This window comes from Manis pentadactyla, chromosome X, assembly GCF_030020395.1.
Source record: "Manis pentadactyla isolate mManPen7 chromosome X, mManPen7.hap1, whole genome shotgun sequence".
Lineage (NCBI taxonomy): Eukaryota > Metazoa > Chordata > Mammalia > Pholidota > Manidae > Manis > Manis pentadactyla.
The window spans coordinates 59957744-59979937 of NC_080038.1; the positions used below are offsets into that span (position 1 = coordinate 59957744).

The window sequence follows — 22194 nt, forward strand, 5'->3', positions numbered from 1 at the left end:
CATGCACTGGCCATAATGATGAAACAAAACCCCCCGGTAATTCTGGACATTCAGGATATACTACCATTACCTTTGGCGGCCACTCTGCTGTTATTCCAGGAATACACAGGAGGCCAGCTTCCAGGCCTTGTCCCCAAGGAGCCAGGAGAGCCAGCCATCGTTTGTCCATGTGTTGAAAGGTAAAGGCCACATCCACTCAATGGAGTCTTCAGTGCAGTTGGTGCTGGCAGCAAGATGTTATTCTGGTGGCCAAACCTCGGCTTCAGTGATTCTTCCTTGGTTTGTACTTGCAGTTGTATAGGGGAGGCAGCCATATGTGTTAACATGTCTACGGGGCTCAGAGATCCCTTTTAGGGTCTCTCATTCAAATGCAGTAGCACGGACCAAAAGCAGACTGACCATCCCTGCAGAGTATTGGTATCTGACTTTAGTCCAGATTTTAACAAGCCATTGTGCCTCTCTATCATGCCTGCTGCAGTAGGATTGTATGGTACATGAAACTTCCACTTGATTCCAAGCTGTCGTACCCATTCTTGCAGTGTAGGTCCAGTAAAATGGGTGCCCTGATCACTCTCAGTTACCTGTGATCAGCCATAGGCAGCAAAGAAACGCTCCAGGCCTCTTTTGGTCATCTGCTGGTCTGCAAAATGGGTAGGAAAAGCAACCAGAAGTCTGGTAGCTGTGTGCACACAGGTCATAGCATACCGATATCCTTCTGACACAGGTAGAGGCCCAATATAGTCTATCTGCCACCTGACAAGAGGTATAGGCCCCTTAGCTATGGAACTCAGTGTAAGTCCCTTTTGGAGCATATGACACACTCCTGCCGGGCTCTACTAACTTCTTCAAAGGTCAAAGGCAAGCCCCAACGAAGGGCTACAGCCCACATTGTCTTTTGCCCTGCATGTAACAAACGCTGATGAAGTCATTGGGCTACATCAGTGGCAGGCCTTCCTTCTAACCAACGTATCTGGGCCAATTTATCTGCCTCATTATTTCCTGGGGATGCCAGTGGCAAATGACCTGTCACATGGTATACTGTAATTATTTTAGTCTGACCACAGGCCCATAAGCCTTGCCATAATTCTTGCCCCCAATGGGGTCGGTGACCAACCAGCCAGATGGCATGGTACCAGGTTGGTAGCCACAAGGTCAAGCCCCAATAGACATCCCAGCTGTCAGTACGGACAACTATAGGGAAGGGCTGACCACAAGGAAAACAGCCCGCAACTCTGCCCATTGGCAGCTCTTGCCCTCACCATCTTCCATCCATATTGTCTCAGTCCTGGATGGAAAGCTATGGCCCTCCACTTTGGGGACTACCCATGGCTGAAGCCATCTGTGTACCATGCATCTTCGGGTATAGGGGCTCTTCCTTCCTGATAGGGACTCTCTGCTACTAATTGGTTCAAAAGAAGTTCTTCCTGCTTTTCACTAGTATATGTCACCTGCCCCAATAAGCATTGGAGTTCTTCACTCAAGGGCCTACTAGAGAGGGCACTATGCTGCTGTAGGTAAGCACCCCAATTGGCTAGTGTGGGTGTTTGAGCCACACCACTCCTTGGCTTTTGGGTCCAGTCTCATACCCACCCCAAGATGGGATGAGTGGTTATTACCTTTATCGAGGCCATTCAAGTGCTGGGTTCTGTAGCCAGCAAGGTGTGATACATGGCAACCAGTTGTTTTTCTATCAAAGTGTATTGTACCTCTGCCCCCTTCCAGAGTTGTGACCAGAATCCAACGGGTCCCCACACTCATGTTGCCTTTGTGTTATAGATTCCTAGTTTGATTCCATTGTGGTCAGAGAAAACACCATGTATTATTTCAATTTTTTTTAATTTTTTGAGTTTTTTGTTTTATGACCCAATATATGGTCTATCTTGGTGTGGAGAAGTTGGGGTTCATATGGCCAGGATCCTCACTGGACTTAAACCACCTGATGATGTAACTGGCCTGTTGCTAGGCTACAGCTTCCACACCTTTAGGCAATAAGCTACTATTGCGCTATATAGAGAGCTCAGCCCAGTGCTCTGGGCAGAGGCAGAGATGCTAGTGTTCAAACTACCACTGAGAGAACAAGCTGGGTAATGAACCCTTTCACCACAAAGAACATTTTGCTGTCAATTTCTTTAGTCACACTGATTCCATAGCGAACTGGCCCAGGGCTGAAACCCACTGGCAAGACAATTGGTGAATGTCAGCAGGGTTCATTGTTGACCAAGGAAAAAGACAGGCTGCTCTTATGGGACGGGTGCTTCAGTGGGATGCCCTTGTGAATGGGGAGACAGTGGATCGTCCCTCAATGGGTATGTGGTCTGAGGTGGCTTGCCTCCTAGAGGACTGGGCCCCACCCCAGGACTGGAGGCAAGTGGAGATGACACCTGAGGGACCAGGGGTGGCAGTTGGTATAGTAAGTAGATCCATTGAGAATCAGAGTGCCCATGAGGCAGCAGGGACTGTGGGTTGGCTGCTTCTCACAGTATTAAAAAGGTCTACAGAGAGACCCAAGAAATGGCGGCATGACAACGCACACTGCAGACTTCTGTGGATTCCCTGAAGAAGGAAATGGCATTGATGTGAGAGGAGGTGGCACAAGAATGCGAGCTGCAAAATTGTGTGGATTCCCTGATGAAAGAGATGGAATTGATGTGAGAAGAAGCAGCATGAGAGTGCTGGCTGCAAGGTGCCATTGGAGACAAGATGAAAGCACTTCCAGGTGTTCTGAAGGAGGAAGAGGCCATCAAGGAAAAAGACAAACTCCAGAAGGAAGCACAGGTGGAGGTAGCATGACAATGTCAGCTGCAAAGCCTTGAGGTGAAGATAAGAGAGCTTCTGAAGACTGAGCTAGCATTGCTGCGAGGCACAGTAGGAAACGTAAAGGTTGTAGCAGAGGAGGCACTCGGGGGAGGGGAGAGAAAGGTGCCATCAGCCCCAGAAAGGGAGGAGCTGGGGAAGGATGACTGGGTGGTGCCAGAGGCACTGGCACCTCCTGTATTGAAAGCACACACAGTGGTTGTAAAGAAAATAAAGACCCAGCAGCTGAAAGTTCCCCAAGGAGAGGAGAAGCCCCATCCCCAGGTCATGGTGGACTCTATGATCTGCCCCTATACTCAGGCTGAGCTGGTGGATTTGGGCTCCCGGTTTAGGCAGAAGCCCTCAGAGTCAATATCAGCTTGCCTCCTGCATCTGTGGGACTTAGGGGTGGATGGAATTGTTCTGTCAGGATCAGAGATGGGAAAGCTGTCTTCCCTGACAGTGCAGCCTGCCTTGAGGCAGCGATTACAAAATGCACATCAGACTCCAGGGATTCTCTCCCTCCTCAAATGGCTTATGGCGGCACTTCGTGCTGTGTGGCCCAATCCGGGTGATCTACCATCCTCTCCTGTTAGATGGCAGACATATGCTGAACTCCAACAGGTGCTACGAGAGTTAGGCAAAAGAAATGCCATCTATAGTCAAGAGAATTATGGCCCAGATGAAGAGATTTTCACTACTGGGATGAGAAAAAATGGCTCCTACATCCCTCTTTGGGTCTCTAGTGGCTATTCTTTCCCCTCACTTACGGCATCCCATAAGCAAGGTGTCATGTACAGTAGCAGACTTAGGAGAGGCAGAAGCAACGAGAATCTGGAAAGAAGTAAGACCTGTTACAAGAAGAATTTACAGGGCCCCATGAAGGTTATGAGGATCCAGATGAGGCTTTATTTAATAAGGGCAGGAGCAGATGGAAGGAAATTAGATGGGAATTCCAATAGGATCTTACTAGAGCTACAGCAGCAGCTGAAACCAGAGCAGCAGTTCCAGACATTAAGACCAAAGAGGCAGAGGTCAGAGACAGAGCTGAGTCCGGCCTTGGTTCTTGCATGACTTCCTGCTGGAGAGCGAGCCAACCTCACTTGAGCCCACACAGGCGATTGGCAAACACGGTTTGACTGAGGGGAAGGTCGAGGTATCTGCCCTGAGGGACTGGGGGGGGGGGGGAACCAGAGGCCACATGTTGAAATAGCTATCCATTGGTCCCCAGTGAGCAGACAATGTGTCCTGGTTCTGGTGGACACAGGGACTGAATGTTCACTGATTCATGGTAACCCTGAGCGGTTCCCCAGCACCCCTACTATCATAGATGGATACGGGGGGGAAGGCTATCAGAGTGAAAAAAGCCAAAATCCCTTTGGGAGTAGGGCATCTACCCCCAAAAGAGTATACTGTGTTTATATATCCTATCCCTGAGTATATTTTGGTGATTGATATCCTGCACAGTCTATGGTTGCAGACCACTGCAGGTGAGTTCAGCCTGAGAGTACATGTGGTGAAGGCAGTTCTGAGGGGACATGCTAGGCACCCGCCCATAGCTTTCCCTGTGCCTCAGCGGGTGACTAATAAATAACCACACAACCTGCCTGGAGAGCATAAAGAGATTGGAGAAACTCTCCAGGAGCTGGAAAAGGTGGGTATTATAAAGCCCACCCATAGTCCTTTCAATTTCCCAGTGTGGCCAGTAAAAAAGTCTGATGGCTCCTGGCATATGACTGTGGATTACAGAGAACTGAATAAAGTCATACCCCCTATGCATGCTGCTGTCCCCTGTATTGCAGTCTTGATGGATACCCTCAGCCATAAACTAGGAACATACCATTATGTAGCAGATCTTGCTAATGCCTTCTTTTCCATTGACATTGAGCAGGAAAGTCAGGAACAGTTTGCCTTCACATGGGAAGAATGGCAATGGACTTTCACCATCCTCCCACAGGGATACCTCCACAGTCCCACCATCTGTCATGGACTTGTAGCCCAGGACTTGGCTACATGGGAGAAACCGCCAACGATGCAGCTATACCATTATATTGATAATGTCATGCTCACATCTGATTCTCTTTCAGATCTAGAAGGTGCAGCACCTAGACTGCTGCAACATTCACAGGAGAAAGGATGGGCTGCGAAGAGCACCAAGGTTCAGGGACCTGGTTTGTCTGTTAAATTCTTGGGGGTCATCTGGTCAGGTAAGACCAAGGTTATACCAGAAGCAGTTATAGATAAAGTCCAGGCCTTTCCTACCCCTACAAATGTAGCACTGCTACAGGAGTTTCTGGATCTTCTTGGCTACTGGAGAGTGTTTATCCCACAGTTTGCCCAAATTCTGAAGCCCATATACCAGTTGGTACGAAAGGGTGTCAGGTGGGACTGGGATGAGACATGTGCATCTGCCTTTACTATAGCAAAACAGGCAGTCAAGGCTGTGCAGGCCTTGAGTGTGATAGACCCATCAGTACCCTGTGAGCTGGATGTTCATGTCACTGAAGATGGTTATGGCTGGGGTCTCTGGCAGCGGCTTGAACAATCTCGCCAACCCGTTGGATTCTGGTCACAACTCTCAAAAGGGGCAGAGGTATGATATACTTTGGTAGAAAAACAACTGGCTGCCATGTATCATGCCTTGCTGGCTACAGAACCCAGCACTAGCATGGCCCCGATAAAGGTAATAACCACCTCTCCTATCTTGGGGTAGGTACGAGACTGGACCCAAAAGCCAAAGAGTGGTGTGGCACAAACACCCATGCTAGCCAAGTGGGGTGCTTACCTATAGCAGCGTAGCTCCCTCTCTAGTAGCCCCTTGAGTGAAGAACTCCAGAGCTTATTCGGGCCACTGACATATACTAGTGAAAAGCAGGAAGAGCTTGCTTTTGAACCAATTAGTAGCAGAGAGTCCCTATCGGGAGGAAAGAGCCCCTATACCCGAAGATGCATGGTACACAGATGGCTTCAGCCATGGGTAGCCCCCAAAATGGAGGGTCGTAGCTTTCCATCCTAAGACTGAGACAATATGGATGGAAGATGGTGAGGGGAAGACAAGCAAATGGCTAGAGTTGCGGGCTGTGTGGCTTGTGATTAGCCAGGAGCCTTCCCCTATAGTTGTCTGCTCTGACAGCTGGGATGTCTATTGGTCCTTGACTCTGTGGCTACCAACCTGGTATCATGCCAACTGGCTGGTTTGTCACTGACCCCACTGGGGTCAGGAATTCTGGCAACACTTATGGGCCTGTGGTAAGACTAAACTAATTACAGTATACCATGTGACAGGTTATTTGCCACTGGCACCCCCAGGAAATGATGAAGCAGAGAAATTGGCCCAGATACGTTGGTTAAAAGGAAAGCATGCCTCCGATGCAGCCCAGTAGTTACATCAGTGTTTGTTGCATGCAGGGCAAAAGACAATGTGGGCTGTAGCCCGTCAGTGGAGCTTACCTTTGACCTTTAAAGAAGTTAGTAGGGCCTGGCAGGAGTGTGCACTGTGCTCCAAAAGGGACTTACACTGAGTTTCATAGCAACATGGGATAATATCTAATAGGCCTATACCCCTCAACAGATGGCAGACTACATTGGGCCTCTACCTGCATCAGAAGGATATCGGTATGCCATGACTTGTGTGGAAACAGCTACTGGACTTCTGGTTGCTTTTCCTACCAATTCTGCAGACCAGCAGGTGATCAAAAGAGGCCTGGAGCACCTCTTTGCTGCCTATGGCCAACCACAGGTAACTGAGAGTGATCAAGGCACCCATTTTACTGGACATACACTGCAAGAATGGGTGCAACAACTGGGAATCAAATGGAAGTTTCATGTTCCATACAATCCTACCGCAGCAGGCATGATAGAGAGGCATAATGGCTTGTTAAAATCTGGACTAAAGTCAGATACCAATAGTCTGTGGGGATGGTCAGTGTGCTTATGGGCTGTGCTACAGCGTTTGAATGAGAGACCCTGAAAAGGCACCCTGAGCCCTGTAGACATGTTAAGACAAAAGCTGCCTCCTGTATATAACTGCAAGTACAAACCAAGGAAGAATCACTGAAGCTGAAGTTTAGCCACCAGAATAACATCTTGCTGCCAGCACCAACTGCACTGAACCCCAGAGATTCCACTGAGTGGACGTGGCCTTGGACCTTTTGACATATGGAACAACGATGGCTGGCTGTCCTGGCTCCTTGGGGACAAGGCATGGTAGCTGGCCTCCTGTGTATTCCTGGAATAACAGCAGAGTGGCTGCCGAAGGTAACAGTAGTATATCCTGAACGGCCAGAAGGTAGGAGCATCTTACCGGGGAGTTTTGTTTTATCACCATGGCCAGTGCATGCACCTCCAGTAGCACTATATATAGACCCTTAAGTAACCCCCACGGGGAAAGGAGTTAAAGTTTGGTATACTAGACCTGGAAGGGACTCCTTTCCTGCTACAGTCCTATCAAAGGACCACTCTCTTGCATGCATCCTACCTGATGGACAAGATTTGCCTATGTTGGTGGCATTAAAAAGTGTGTCCTATCACCCCTCAAGTCTCTGAGGATTGGGAACTTCCTCTGGTTTGAGGATTATTATAATTTTTGTTACCTATATCAAAATCTTGCTGTATCTTAATTTTTATTATCTCTAAGTTGTTGTTATCCTCTGTTGCTATTATGGAATCTGGTTACATTGCTCCACCTTTCTTGCACAGGGACCTTTGCGGAAGATTGAAAGTGTGTAGATTGTAAGGCGAGAATCCTGGATGGGTGGTGTGTGGGGAAGTTGGGGTTCCTATGGCCAGGATCCCCATGGAACTTAAACCACCTGACAATGTAACTGGCCTGTTGCTAGGCTACTGCTTCCATACCTTTAGGCAATAAGCTATTATTGCGCTATATAGAGAGCACGGCCCCATACTCTAGGCGGAGGCAGAGACGCTAGTGCTCGACCTACCACCGGGAGAATAAGCTGGGTAATAAACTCTTTCGCCCCAAAGAGCGTTTTGCTGTCAATTTCTTTGGTCACATTGAATCCGTAGGGAACTTGCCTGGGGTTGAAACCCATTGGCAAGACACTTGGTATGTGTTTAATGGCCATGTGAAAATAATGTATTTTCTGCTGTTGTTGGTGAAGTATTCTATAAATGTTGATCAGATCTTGTTTGTTGATGGTGCCTTTTAATTCTTCTACATAATTTCTGATTTTCTGCCCAGTTGCTCTTTCAGCTGTTTGAAGAGGGGTGTTAAAGTCTCCAAGTATACTTGGATTTTTCTATTTCTCATTTCAGCTGTATAAATTTTTCCATTTGACTGAAGTTCTGTTGTTTGGTACATAAACATTTAGGACTGCTATGTCTTCATGAACACTTTTAGAATTTCAATTTGATTTATCTACAGTGTTTCTGAGTGCAGCTCTTCATATAGATTTTTAGTGGTTGCTTTAGATACTACATTGTATATACATTACTTATCATAGGCTATTAGTGTCAGTATTCAAATACTGGTATTCACCTATTTGTTGAAATGTACAAACCTTACCTCCCTGATGTTCTTTATGCCCTCTCTTTTATAATACAATTGTCTTAAGTATTTCCTCCAAATACATAGAGAACACTAGACCATATTGTAATTTTCGCTCTACCTCAGTAAAGCTGTAAATCTTTTTGCTTTACCCATAAAACAAAATTGAGAAAACTTAAGAGAAGGAAAGTCTATTTAATTTGCCTATAATTTTTCTCTTCCTCATGTTCCTCCTTCCTTATATTCCAAGATTCCTTCTTTTATTATATTATATCCTTTCTCTTTAGAGAAATTCCTTTAGTCATTCTTTTAGGATAAGTCCATTTGTAACAAATTCACTTAGTCTTCTGCTATTTGGATTGCATAATTTCTGTTATTCAAGATCACTATTTCCTCTGTCCTCTCCATTCTCTTTTTTTTCTTAATCCTCATTATCTGCTAACCTACTATATATTTTACTTACCTTGAATAATACTTTTCTATTCCCTTTAGAATATCAATTCCATGAGGAATGTATCTCCAGTGCCTAAAACAGTACCTGGCAAATACTGCCTACTTAATACATAGTTGTTGAATGAATCAATCAGTTAGTTAATCACTAAATGACTTCTGGGCAAGGTTCAGGAAATTACATCCCACAGGCCTGCTGCTTGTTTTGTAAGTAGTTTTATTGGAATATTCACTTGTTTACATGTTGTTTATGGTTGCTTTACAAGCCAAGGTGTCACAGAACTATTTGTGACAGACATCTATGACCTGCAATGCCTAAAATAGTTACTATATGGTTCCTTAAAAAAAAATTTGCCAAACCCTGCTTTAGATTCACAGTCAACTACTTCATAGATATTGCTATCTGGATATCTTTCAGGAATCTCACATCCAACCTGCCCTGAACTGAGTTTTACTCCCTCTCCATCATACTTTCCCATACTGTATTTCTTACATGTATGAAAGACATCCCCATCCATCCAACCAAGTAAAGAAATCAAGGAATCAGACATTTTCCTCTCCCATATTTTCCACTTCCAATTACCAAATCCTACTGCTTTTGCTTCCCTGTTCTTCCAGCTACAATTATTTATTGCTCAGAATATGGCACTACTCTCTGTATGATCTATCCTTCACACTACAACCAAGATAATGTCTCCTGAATGTACAGTTACCCACCATACTGCTCTTCCTTTAAGCAATGCTTTTCCAAACCTACAGGAACAATTCCAAACATTCCAAACTCCTCAACTAATCAGAGTCTAGCCCTTTTAGCATTTGTCCCCTCTTTGCCTCCAATGAAATCTGCTTCCACTCCTATTTCCATTTCATATTCCAACAATACCACATGGCTTGGGGTTTTAGGTCCTTGGGCCTTTGTACATGTCAGACCATCTCTTTGAAATTTCCTTTCCATAATCCCCTTCTTTCCACCTTCAGCACTGACTTCAGAGATTGTACTTCTCTGCAAGTTTTCATCCTTGATCATTCTAAAATACCCTCTGTATACCAATAATATCACTCTACCAAAATCACTAGCAAGGCAGCACTGCATAGTGATTAAGTACTTCAACTCTGAGTGAGGCTATTTGGATTTATGTCCCACCTCTGTCACTAACTAAATGGCCTTGGGCATGTGGCTGTCACAGTATATGTTTATTATCATCTTCACATTTCAGCTGAAAAAAATGACTATCAGATAAGTCAAATATTTGATGTAACACAGATAATATGACATAGAATGTCAGTTGTGCTCCAATATGCATTCCTCCCTTTTAGTAAAAGATGACTTAGCTGAGCAAATGACTTCCCCAATAAAAACTACACTTCCCTACCTCTCTTGTAGCTATATGTGACCATGAGATTAAATTTTGAAGTGGTATATAAATGAAAGTGATATGTATGGCTTCCAGGTCATGGCCTTAAAGGAAAGGATTGTATCCTCCACTTCTCTTTCTTTCATCCTTCTAATTGATATAACATAGAAGGTATTTTGTCATATAGATGAAGTAGCACCTTAGGGATGACAGAGCAACAAGAATGAAGGAACCTGGGTTCCTGACCCTGTAAAGTCACCATACCAACCCTAGACCATCTTGCTGGACTATTCCACATCCATGAAATAAATGTCTCTTGTCTTACAGCTACTATGTTTGTATGTAGAGTCTTAGCAGCCTAACCTGTATCCCACCTCATACAGTTAGTAAGTGCAGAGCTTGGATTTGAACTGTGGACACCACCTGGACTGTATCATCAGCCCCCTCCTCCTGAAGACAAATTTTATTGACTTGTACTTTGGTTGGATGGCATTGGTTGTTAGAAAGCTTAGAGCTAAATGCAGGGCCATCTGTAGCAAGTGTATAGGACTTGAAATTAAATATTTCTTGTCTACCTCATTCCTGGATTCATTTTGTTTCTATCCTTATTTTTCCTTTTTCATTGACCTAATTATAATATATGCTACCTCATATTTTATATACCACATAAATATACCACCTTAAATTCTTTTGGAATGAGAGGGGGTTTAAGTAAGTAGAGGTATTGCTTTCTTTATGGTTTCACTGTACATACACTACTTTTATACCTGTCATTTTCCTTTGCTCACATGGGTATTTACATTTTATACTGTTAACTCCTTTAATTCTTGACAGTGATTTTTCTGTTTCTTCTACACCATCAACATGGTGCCTGATAATAAAATAGTTACAGGATCATGCAATATTTTCTGAGAGAATTAATTTTATAGGGTCAGAAATGCTATTAAATGTCAATGTGTCATAATGGAATTTTCTTCCATTATCACCTTAAGCCAGGAAGGGAGACACAACTCTAAAAATTGGTCAGAGGAAAGTGTCACATGTTTGGAGAAGTGATAGTGAGGACAGGAAATACATACCTTGACAAAGTGCTCAATTAGGATTTCTACCACAATGTTCTGGAATTTGATGTTCATCATGGCAGCAACAGTGTCCTCCTGAGCTCTCATCAGGGTGGGTCCAAAGATCACCCCCATGTTGGAGGGGGTCATAAGATTCTCTTTGCTGTGCTCACACACACTGCCAGAAGAGAAAGAAAATGATTAACCAGATTTTCTCCAAAACCCCCTTGTAACTAAGTCTGTGTTAGGTGCTATAGATGGTATGAGAAACTGAAAAGGAGAAGGGAAGGAGAGGCCCAAAATCTGTATGGGAAGAAAAGATTACAAAGGAAACAAGTAAAGAATACAAGAGAGTATATAAATGGGGGTCCAAGTAATACACAGCTAATGTATATATATGTATATATATAATATATCTATTATATGTATAAATTCAACCATTTAAATTTGAACATTTAATTGACTTTATTAAATAGTTCATGATAAATAGAGCAGCAACTCCTTTAGCAAATACAATGTGCTCCAACTTGCTACAGAAAAGAAAGGTTTTTAAAGGCAAAGAGAGCATTAAAAAAAAAGGAATCCATTAGCAAGGAATGAATTCTTTAGACAATATTGTCCACCTAAAGGGGAAAGGTTTCGGGGGATTATCTCCTGAAAAGTACAGTTTGGCTGGGAAAAGGTTACATTCCTAAGGAGTCTGAAACTGTAATTAGGCTTAGTATTAAATCTTGATTTTGGGAGCCCCAACTTTAAGTGACCCTATTATAGGCCTGAGATTTTTCTTTTTAACACTTACTTAGTAACACTGCAGGAGTTAAGAGAGGGGGATATATTTAGAAAGTATTTGGAAGACAAGAAGGAAGCAAGACAACATTCCAGCCAAAGGTATAACATGTATAAACCATATATAAAAAGGAAAAAAGCACACAAAGTACCTACCTGTTACACCAGTCAGCAATCTAGTGACTTCCCCACCATAAATTACAGAAGCAAGAAAACCGAAAGAGCTGAAAGGGGTCTTTAAGATTAGCTCTTTATCATTGTCCTCATTTACAGATGAAAAAAAAGTGGTCCAAAGAAGGAAAGTGATTCACCTGGTGTCAGAATCAGTTAGCCTGATTAGAATAGGGCCGGTAATCCTGAATTTTCTTATCCCTAGTCACTCTCCTTGATTAAATTCCCTTTTGTGGTGTTAAAAAAAGAAACAAGCCCAAATGGAGACTTTTACCCGTCCCCCCAATCAAGACATAGTTTCAAACTAGTCTAGGAATGTGACTTTAACAATCAATCAAGAATTTTCTGGTCAACACCAATGAGTTAATCTGTCAGCTGGCCCTCTCCATCTCCCACAATAAAATGAGGTAATCTTGATAAGACCTCCCCATCCCACCCCCCTATCTTTTCCTCCCCATAAGAGAGGATGACCTTGCTGGAAACAATCCTTTCTTTTGGTAGTAACTTCTTGCCCCACCCTCCTTCCTAAAAAAACCTTCCATTTTATACAATTCCACAGAGCCTCCCTACTTGCTACATAGACACTGCCTGATTCATAAATCACTTAATAAAACCAATTAGTTCTTCAAACTTACTTGGTTGAATTTCCTTTAACAGTGGCCTGCTATCACTTATAGGACAGGATCAATTCTCTTCAAAGTAGCAACTCAATGCCTATTTCTAATCCCAAAGCACAGTTTAGGCACTGTAGCTGCCCTGGGTTTGAATCCCAATACTGCCACTCATTAACTATGCAACAATAAGTGTTAGTAACCTAACTTCTCTGGGCTTCAGTTTTTTCACTTGCAAAAATAGTATCCACTTCAGAGAGTTGTTGAAGAGAGCAAAATTGTTTTAGCATGGCATCCTATAAATAAATATTCAATTAGAAGTATCTGCTATTATTATTAATTCTTCAGAAACCTCCATCTAGGCACTGCTTGTCTTTCCCTGCCTGGCTAATTTCATTGAACATTACCTTCTAGATTCATCCAGGCTAATTTCATTGAGCATAATACCTTCTAGATTCATTCATGTTGTTGTAAGTAGTAGGATTTCTCTCCCTTTTATGGATTAATATTCCATTATGTATACACACCACTTCTTTATCCATTCATCTATTGATGGACACTTAGGTTGCTTCCATATCTTGGCTATTGTAAACAGTGCCACAACAAATATAGGGATGCATATGTCTTTTTGAATCAGAGATCTTGTTTTCTTTGGGTAAATTCTTAGGAGTGGAGTTCCTGGGTCAAATGGTATTTCTATTTTTAGTTTTCTGAGGAACCTCCATATTGCTTTCCACAATGGTTGAACCAATTTACATTCCCACCAACAGTGGGGAGAGTGTAGGAGGGTTCCCCATTCTCCACATCCTTGCCAGCATTTGTTGTTTCTTGTTTTTCGGACAGTGGCCACTATACCTGGTGTGAGATGATATCTCATTATGGTTTTAATTTGCATTTCCGTGATGATTAGCGATTTGCAGCATCTTTTCATGTGCCTGTTAGCCATCCGCATTTCTCCTTTAAGTAACTGTCTGTTCAGATCCTCTGCCCATTTTTCAATCAGGTCATTTATTTTTGAGGTGTTGAGGTATGCAAGCTCTTTATATATGTTGGATGTTAACCCCTTATTAAATAAATTGCCCACAAATACACTCTCCCATACTGCAGGATGCCTTTTGGTTCTACTGATGGTGTCCTTTGCATACAGAAACTTTTTTGTTTGATGTAGTACCACTGTTCATTTTTTATTTTGTTTCACTTGCCCAAGCATATGTGTTCAGGAAAAAGTCACTCATGTTTATATTCAAGAGATTTTTGCCTATGTTGTCTTCCAAGAGTTTTACGGTTTCATGACTGACATTCAGGTCTTTGATCAATCTCGAATTTACTTTTGTGTATGGAGTTAGACAAAATCCAGTTTCATTCTCTTACATGTAGTTGTCCAGTTTTCTCAGCACTAGTTGTTAAAGATGCTGCCTTTTCCCCATTGTATATCCATGGCTAATTTCTCATATATTAATTGTCCATATATGTATGTGTTTTTATCTGGTCTCTCTACTCTATTCCACTGATCTATGGGTTTGTTCTTGTGCCAGTACAAAATTATTTTGGTTACTGTAGCTTCGTAGTAGAGCTTGAAGTCAAGGAACATAATCCCCCACCTTTGTTCTTTTTAGGATTGCTTTGTCTATTCGGGGTCTTTTGTGGTTCCATAGGAATTTTAGAACTATTTGTTCTAATTCATTGAAGAATACTGTTGGTATTTTGATAGGATTTGCATTGACTCTGTAGATTACTTTAGGCAAGATGGCCACTTTGACAATATTAATTCTTTCTATCCATGAGCATGGTATAGATTTCCATTTATTGGTGTCTTCTTTAATTTCTCTCATGTCTTGTAGTTTTAAGAGTATAAGTCTTTTGCTTCCTTGGTTTGGTATATTCTTAGGTATTTTACTCTTGGATGCAGTTGCAAATAGAGTTGTTTTCTTGATTTCTCTTTCTGCTAATTCGTTGTTAATATATAGGAATGCAACAGATTTCTGTGTATTAATTTTGTATCCTGGAACTCTCCTGAATTCAGTTATTAGTTTTAGTAGTTTTTTGGTGGAGTTTTTAGAGTTTTTTATGTACAGTATCATGTCATATGCAAACAGTGACACTTTGACTTCTTCTTTACCAATATGGATGCCTTGTATTTCTTGGTTTTGTCTGATTGCTGTGGGTAGGACCTCCAGTAATATGTTGAATAACAGTGGGGGAGAGTGGGCATCCTTATCTTGTTTCCGATCTTAGAAGAAAAGCCTTCAGCTTTTCACTGTTAATTATGATGTTGGCTGTGGGTTTGTCATATATGGCCTTTATTATGTTGAGGTACTTATCCTCTATACCATTTTGTCAAGAGTTTTTATCATGAGTGGATGCTGAATTTCGTCAAATGTTTTTTGAGCATCTATTGAGATGATTCTGTGATTTTTGTCCTTCTTTATGTTGATGTGGTGTATGATGTTGATTGATTCACATATACTATACTATCCTTCAGTCCCTGGAATAAATCCCACTTAGTCATGATGAATGATCTTTTTAATGTATTTTAGAATTTGGTTTGCAACTATTTTGTTAAGGTGTTTTGCATGTATGTTCATCAGGGATATTGGTCTATAATTTCCTTTTTTTGTGGTGTCTTTTTCTGGTTTTGGTATTAGAGTGATAGAGTGAGTAGAATACACACTCAAACATCATAGAATGAGTTTGGAAGTACTCCCTCTTCTTATACTTTTTGGAATACTTTAAGAAGGATGGGTATTAACTCTTCTTTAAATGGTTGATAAAATTCAGCCATAAAGCCATTTGGAACAGGTTTTGTTCTTAGGTAGTTTTTTGACTACCAGTTTGATTTCATTGCTAGTAATTGATCTGATTAGATTTTCCATTTCTCCCTGGGTCACTCATAGAAGGTTGTATTTTTCTAGAAAGTTTTCCATTTCTTCTATGTTGTCCAATTTCCTGGCATATAATTTTTCATAGTATGCTCTAATAATTCTTTTTATTTCTGTGGTGTCCATTGTGACTATTACTTTTTTGTTTCTGATCCTGTTTATGTTTGTACACTCTCTTTTTTCTTGGTAAGTCTAGCTAAGGGTTTATCTGTTTTGTTTATTTTCCCAAAGAGCCAGCTTCTGGTTTCATATATTCTTTCTATTGTTTTATGCTTTTCATTTTTTTTATTTTTGCTCTGATCTTTATTATGTCCTTCCTTTTACTGACTTTTGCATTGTTCTTTTTCTACTTTCTTTAATAGTGATTTTAGACTGTTCATTTGGTATTGTTCTTGTTTCTTGAGGTAAGCCTGTATAGCTAGCTATGCACTTTCCTCTTAGAACTGCATTTGCTGCATCCCACAGGTTTTGGGGTGTTGAATTGTTGTTTTCATTTGTCTCCATATATTGCTTGATCTCTGTTTTTATTTGGTCATCGATCCTTTGATTATTTAGAAGCATTTTGTTTAGCCTCCATTTGTTTGCAGAATTTTTTGTTTTCTTTCTACAATTTATTTCTAGTTTAATACCTCTGTGGTCTGAGAAGTTGGTTGGTAGATTTTCAATCTTTCAGAATTTATTGAGGCTCTTTATATGGCCTAGTATGTTGTCTGTTCTGGAAAACGTTTCATGTGCACTTGAGAAGAATGCTACTTTTTGCTGGAATGTTCTGTATATGTCTATTAGGTCCATCTGTTCTAATGTATTGTTCATTGCTTCTGTCTCCTTATTTTCTGTATGGTTGATCTGTCTATTGGTGTGAATGGTGCTTTAAAGTCACCAAATATGAATCCTTTCCATTTATAAAGGAGAAATCTATTTCCCCCTTTAATTCTGTTAATATTTGTTTCACAAATTTTGGTGGCCCTATATTGGGTTCAGAGATATTTATAATGGTTATATCCTCTTGTTGGACTGACCCCTTTATCATTATATAATGTCCTTCTTTGTGTCTTGTTACTTTCTTTGTTTTGAAGTGTATTTTCTCTGATACAAGTACTGCTACTCCTGCTTTTTTCTCCCTATTATTTGCATAAAATTCTTTTTCCATCCCTTCACTTTTCGTCTGTGTATGTCTTTGGGTTTGAAATGTGTCTCTTGTAGTCAGTGTATAGATGGGTCTTGTTTTTTAACCATTCTGCCACTGCATGTCTTTTGATTGGTGCAGTCAGTCCATTTATATTGAAGATGAATATCAAAGATAGAAATGTACTTATTGTCATTGTAGGCTTTAGATTTGCTGTTGCCAAAGGTGCAAGGATAGCTTCCTTACTAACAGTCTATCTTAAATAACTGATTACTCTATTTTAAATACAATCTAAAGTCCTTTTTTTCCCTCCCCTTCTTCCTCTTCCTCCTCCTCCACACTTTATGTACTAGTTGTCATATTCTGCACTGTTTTTGTATCCCTTGACAAGCTTTGTAAGTAGTTGATTTAATTTCATATTTGCTTAGTAATTAATTGGTTAAGTATCTTTTTTTTGGTGACAGCTATTTAGCCTTAGGAGAATATCCATCTAGAGCAGACCCTTAATATATCCTGTAGGGATGGTTTAGTGGTTGTGAATTCCCTCAACTTTTGCTTATCTGGAAATTGCTTAATCATTCTTGCTAGGTAGAGTATTCTTGGTAAGAGGCCCCTTCTGTTTCATTACATTAGATATATCATGCCACTCCCTTCTGGCTTGTAAGGTTTCTGCTGAGAATTCTGCTGATAGCCTGATGGGGTTTCCTTTATAAAGGATTTTTTTTATCTCTCTGGCTGCTTTCAACACTCTCTCTTTCTCCTTTATTTTTGCCATTTTAATTATTATGTCTTGGTGTTGTCTTTGTAGGGTTCATTTTGTTGGGGGATCTTTGCACTTCCCTGAACTGATTGTGTAGATTCTTCCCCAGATTGGGGAAGTTTTCAAAAATTATTTCCTCAAAGACACTTTCTATCCCTTTGTCTATCTTTTCTTCTTCTGGTACCCCTATAATGTGAACATTATTCAATTTGGATTGGTCACACAGCTTTCTTATTATTCTTTCATTCCTAGAGATCCTTTTTTCTCTCTGTGCCTCAGCTTCTTTGTTTTCCTGTTCTCTAATCTCTATTTCATTTACCATCTCCTCTAAATCATCTAATCTACTTTTAAATCCCTCCATTGTAGGTTTCCTTTCAGATATGTATTTTTCAGCTCTGAGTGGCTCTTTTTCAGGTTTTCTGGCTCTTTGTTGAAGTCCTCCCTGAGATCTTAAATACTTTTCTCTAAATCTGTGAGCATTTTTATGACTTTTATTTTGAAATCTTTATCAAGAACATTGATGATTTCAGTTTCACTAAGCCCTCTTTCCGTTTTTTTTTCTTATAGTTTTGTTTGGACCAAATTCCTCTCCCTCTTTATTTATTTATTTTTTTGTGTTTCCTATGGAATAATAGCTTTGTGTAGGAGGCACCCTCTAGTGCCAAGAAGCTCAGTTTCCTGTGTAGTAGCCTCAGCTATTGGTGTGCAGTGGGTGTCTCATCTTTCTGTCTTGCTTGTAGTGATCTGATTTCAGGTGGGCTATGTGAGCCATCAGCTGATCATGTGAGAAGGGAGAATACTTGGGGCTGAGTCACTGGAGCTGCTGTGGGCAGCACCTCCAGCCTGCTGTAATGGTAGGGGCTGCAGGCCAGTGGGACCAGTGGCTGGTAGGAGGAAACAGATCAGCTGGGAGGGTTTCCTGCCTTCCTGGCTGTAACACCTGCCTCCACTGCCAGGTCAAGTGGGCTGTACACAGAGGGAGGATCCTCTGGTGCTGTGCCACTGGAGCTGCTGTGGACAGAGTCAACCTCCAGCAGGCCTGTTGCAATGGCAGGGGTGGCAGTCAAGCAGGACCAGTGCCTACCCAGAGGAAGGAGTCAAAGGCTGCACACTGCAGGGGGAAGCCTTGGGGCTGTGTTGCCAGCTAGGGGGAAGGAGTGTCTGAGACTTCTGAGCATTCCCAACCTGTTGGAGTAAGTGAGCTTGGAAGGTATTGTTCATCTTCCCTTTCTCCTGAGCAGAGAGCTCTGTGTAATCTTTGCCCCTCTTGTGCCCCTCTTGCTACTGAGAAGTCCTTCAAACTGCCTGCTTTTCTTTTGTATCAGGGGTCTCTAAGTCATACGATCATCTAAGTGCATGCCACTGTCGGCCTACCTAGTTCCTCTCAAGAAATCAAGGCCACTGTGGGGGACCCTTTAAGCTAAAGTGACCTAATTCTCTGAGGGAGGTTCATAGCATCCCATTTAGGACACTCTTCCTTTGTGGCCTTTTTATAAGATTGGAAGGTAACCTATTCATTGGGGAGATTTTTTTTGCATTTGACAGCTGTCTTTTTATTATACATTTCGAAAACCATTATGAAGCATAAGTCATACCCCAAATTATGAGTTAATAAGATGAACAAAACAAAAACAAGGGTATCATGAATCATGAATTATGTAGCTATTTGTGATAGGATTTGACAACAAAGAAATCTTAAATTCCATAATCCACATGGGCTAGAGAAAATGGGTACAATTTCTTCACCATCAAAATTTTAAAACAAAGGAATAGATCTCAAGAGAGGTTGTAAAAAGCCTCCAGTTTAGGAAAAAATAATTTTGATTAGATGGTTTAGATGAGAGATCATCCAGCAATCCCACTTATGGGTATATATCAAAAGGAAATGAAATAGGTATCTTTAAGAGATATCTGCACTCCCACGTTTATTGCAGCATTATTCACAGTAGCCAAGATAAGGAAACAATCTAAGTATTCATCAATAGAGAAATAGATAAATATATGCACACAATAGAATATTAATCGGCCTTAAAAAGGAGGAAATCCTACACTTGTGACAACATGGATGAACCTAGAGGACATTAAGTTAAATAAAATAAGCCAGACACAGAAAGACAAATAGTGTATGATGTCATATATGGAATCTAAAATAGTCAAACTAAGAAGCAGACAGTGAATGGTGGTTACCAGAGTCTGGAGGCAGGGTGAAATGGGGAGATGTTGGGCAACAAGTGCAAAGTTCTAGTTATGTAAGATGAGTAAGTTCTGGAGATCTAATGCACAGCAATGTGAATAGTTAATAATACTGTATTGTACACTTGAGCTCTATTGCACTCTTGTAATTTGCAGTGTCCTTACCACAAAAAAGAAAGAAGGAAAATGGAACTATGTGAGATGATAGGTATACTGATTAGCTTTATTGTGGCACTTATTTCACAATATATATATACATCAAACATCACATTGTATACCTTAAATATGTACAATTTTTATTTGTCAATTATACTTCAATAAATTGGAAAAAATTAATAAAACTTAATATTTTAAAACCAGTTTTATCCCTAATGTGCTGTGTGACTTTGGGCTTCTCTGTTTCCATCCCAATGTATCTGTTCCCTCACCTATAAAATGAGAAGGTTCTTAGGTGATCTAAAGGGAATTCCAGCACTGTAATTCAATAAATCTAAGAAAGTCCTTCTCTTGAAAATAATAGGAAAAAAAGACACCCATACATTATGTATCTCCTACCTGAAGAACATAGCACTATCTGTTAAGCATGCTTGCCTTCCCCACTCTACACAACAAAGCAAGCAAACAAACAAAACAAAAGTCCAAGAAACAATATACACACAAACACAAATCTCAAAAAGCAAGTCAACAAAACAAATAGAATCACAGGAAGCATTTTGATCCAACTATGGTAACCTTTAAAGGACAAATGACCTATTTCCCTTAATAAATAAATTATAAGAAAAAAAGAGATAAAAGAGAAATATATAATTGAGAACATGTTAAAAACATAGAGACCCTATCCTGTATTGTACCAAGCCTTGGCCTCTGTGTCCTCCAAGTGATTCTGATGCACACAGAAGTTTGAGAACTACTACTATAGATCAGGGGTCACTGAACTATGGCCTCTGGGCCAAATCCAACATAAAACCTATTTTTGTAAGTAAAGTTTTATTGGAGCAGTTATGCCCATTTGTTCACATACTATCAATGGCTGCTTTTACTACAATGGTAAAACTGAGTAGTTGTGACAGAGTCCATACAGCTAACAAAGCCCAAAATATGTACTATCTAATCATTTATGTAAAACATTTGCTGACCTCTGCTAGAGATTAAAAGAGGCTTAAAAAAATTCATCAGATTGCTATGTGTGATTTATTTGAATCCTGATTCAAAGAAACACATATGACATATTCACTATTGAAAATGTGAACAGAATATTTGATGACATTAAGTAATTATTACTAATTCTTTTTAGACATGATAATTGCATTGTTTATTTATACAAATAATTTTCATTTTTTCAATATACATACTGAAATATTTATGGATGAGGTACTGATGTCTTGGATTGCTGCAAAATAATACAGCAGGCTGGGAAATGGGCTGGGATATAGACGAAACAAGATTGACCACGTTTTGATAATTGTTGAAGTTGGGTGATGAGCACATGGGAGTTCCTTATACTATTCCTTCTACTTCTGTATATACTTGAAAACTTGCTTTATATTTTTTTGAAGGACAAGGTACTAATGGAGAGGGAGAAAGAGTCAGTGTCAATCATAAAGTGAACAGTCTCCATCCCTGAGGATGGTGTCCTTAAGGGTGGACAGCTTTGGTTTCCTCCACTGATGCTATAGTATCTATAATCTATATACTTCAAAATAGTCAGTGCAATGTCCTGATGGTCATCAATACCATCATTTGCAACCACAACATTATTTTATGTACCACTAAAAAAGGAAAGTCATTTCATTATCAAATCATCATGCAATATTGTTGATGACATTTCAAATAGAAAAAATTCAACAAGGAACATAATTTAATGAAGATGACTACAATGCAAGCAACCATGACCAAATTCATGCACACAGAAGTTATGATAATTACATCAAATCTGCCGACTGACACAAGGATTTTAAGAAACTATTGATTCTAAGATGCATCCAAATACAGATTATAATTTGAAAAAGAAAAGTGCCCCTTAGAATTGGTGAAATTTTATGAATTTGTTTGTATTCATGCATATTCTAGGGCAGGTTAATTATGATTGTAATATTCTATTCATAAATACATACATATTTTAAGGGTGATTAATTTGTATTTAAAAGACTCTAATCAGAAATCAGAGGGGCTACTATAAGCTTAAGCTAGCTTCACTTCTAATGAACACCAGTGAGTTTGTTAATTAGTATGATTAATAGTTAATTAATATGATTAAAATGATTTCTCATTGCTTAGATGAAATCAAGATAAATGGACTGGCTAGAAATATTGTATAAAGACTTCCAAACTTGAAAGTATGGTTAGAATAGAGCAATGGTCAATTTTAACATCAGTAAGGTGGATCAACCAAAATTACGCATCTTGTGAGATGTGATGAAACATAAGGTACACAACATCACCTATGATGAGTTCTAGCCAAAAACTAGTTAACTTGAATCCATCTAGTCTTTAATATAAACTC

The 22194-nt window shown here is 40.4% G+C and overlaps 1 protein-coding gene across 4 annotated transcripts in view; it reads right to left on the bottom strand.

The window, feature by feature from the left end:
* The window catches only part of OPHN1 (oligophrenin 1), a 634131-nt gene that overhangs the window by 240688 nt on the left and 371249 nt on the right, over nucleotides 1–22194 (bottom strand). For all 4 annotated transcript variants that reach the window (XM_057495710.1, XM_057495709.1, XM_057495712.1 and 1 more), the window contains one exon: nucleotides 11184–11343. In XM_057495710.1, coding sequence (XP_057351693.1) covers nucleotides 11184–11343 — 160 coding nt within the window. The remainder of the gene's footprint in view (nucleotides 1–11183; nucleotides 11344–22194) is intronic.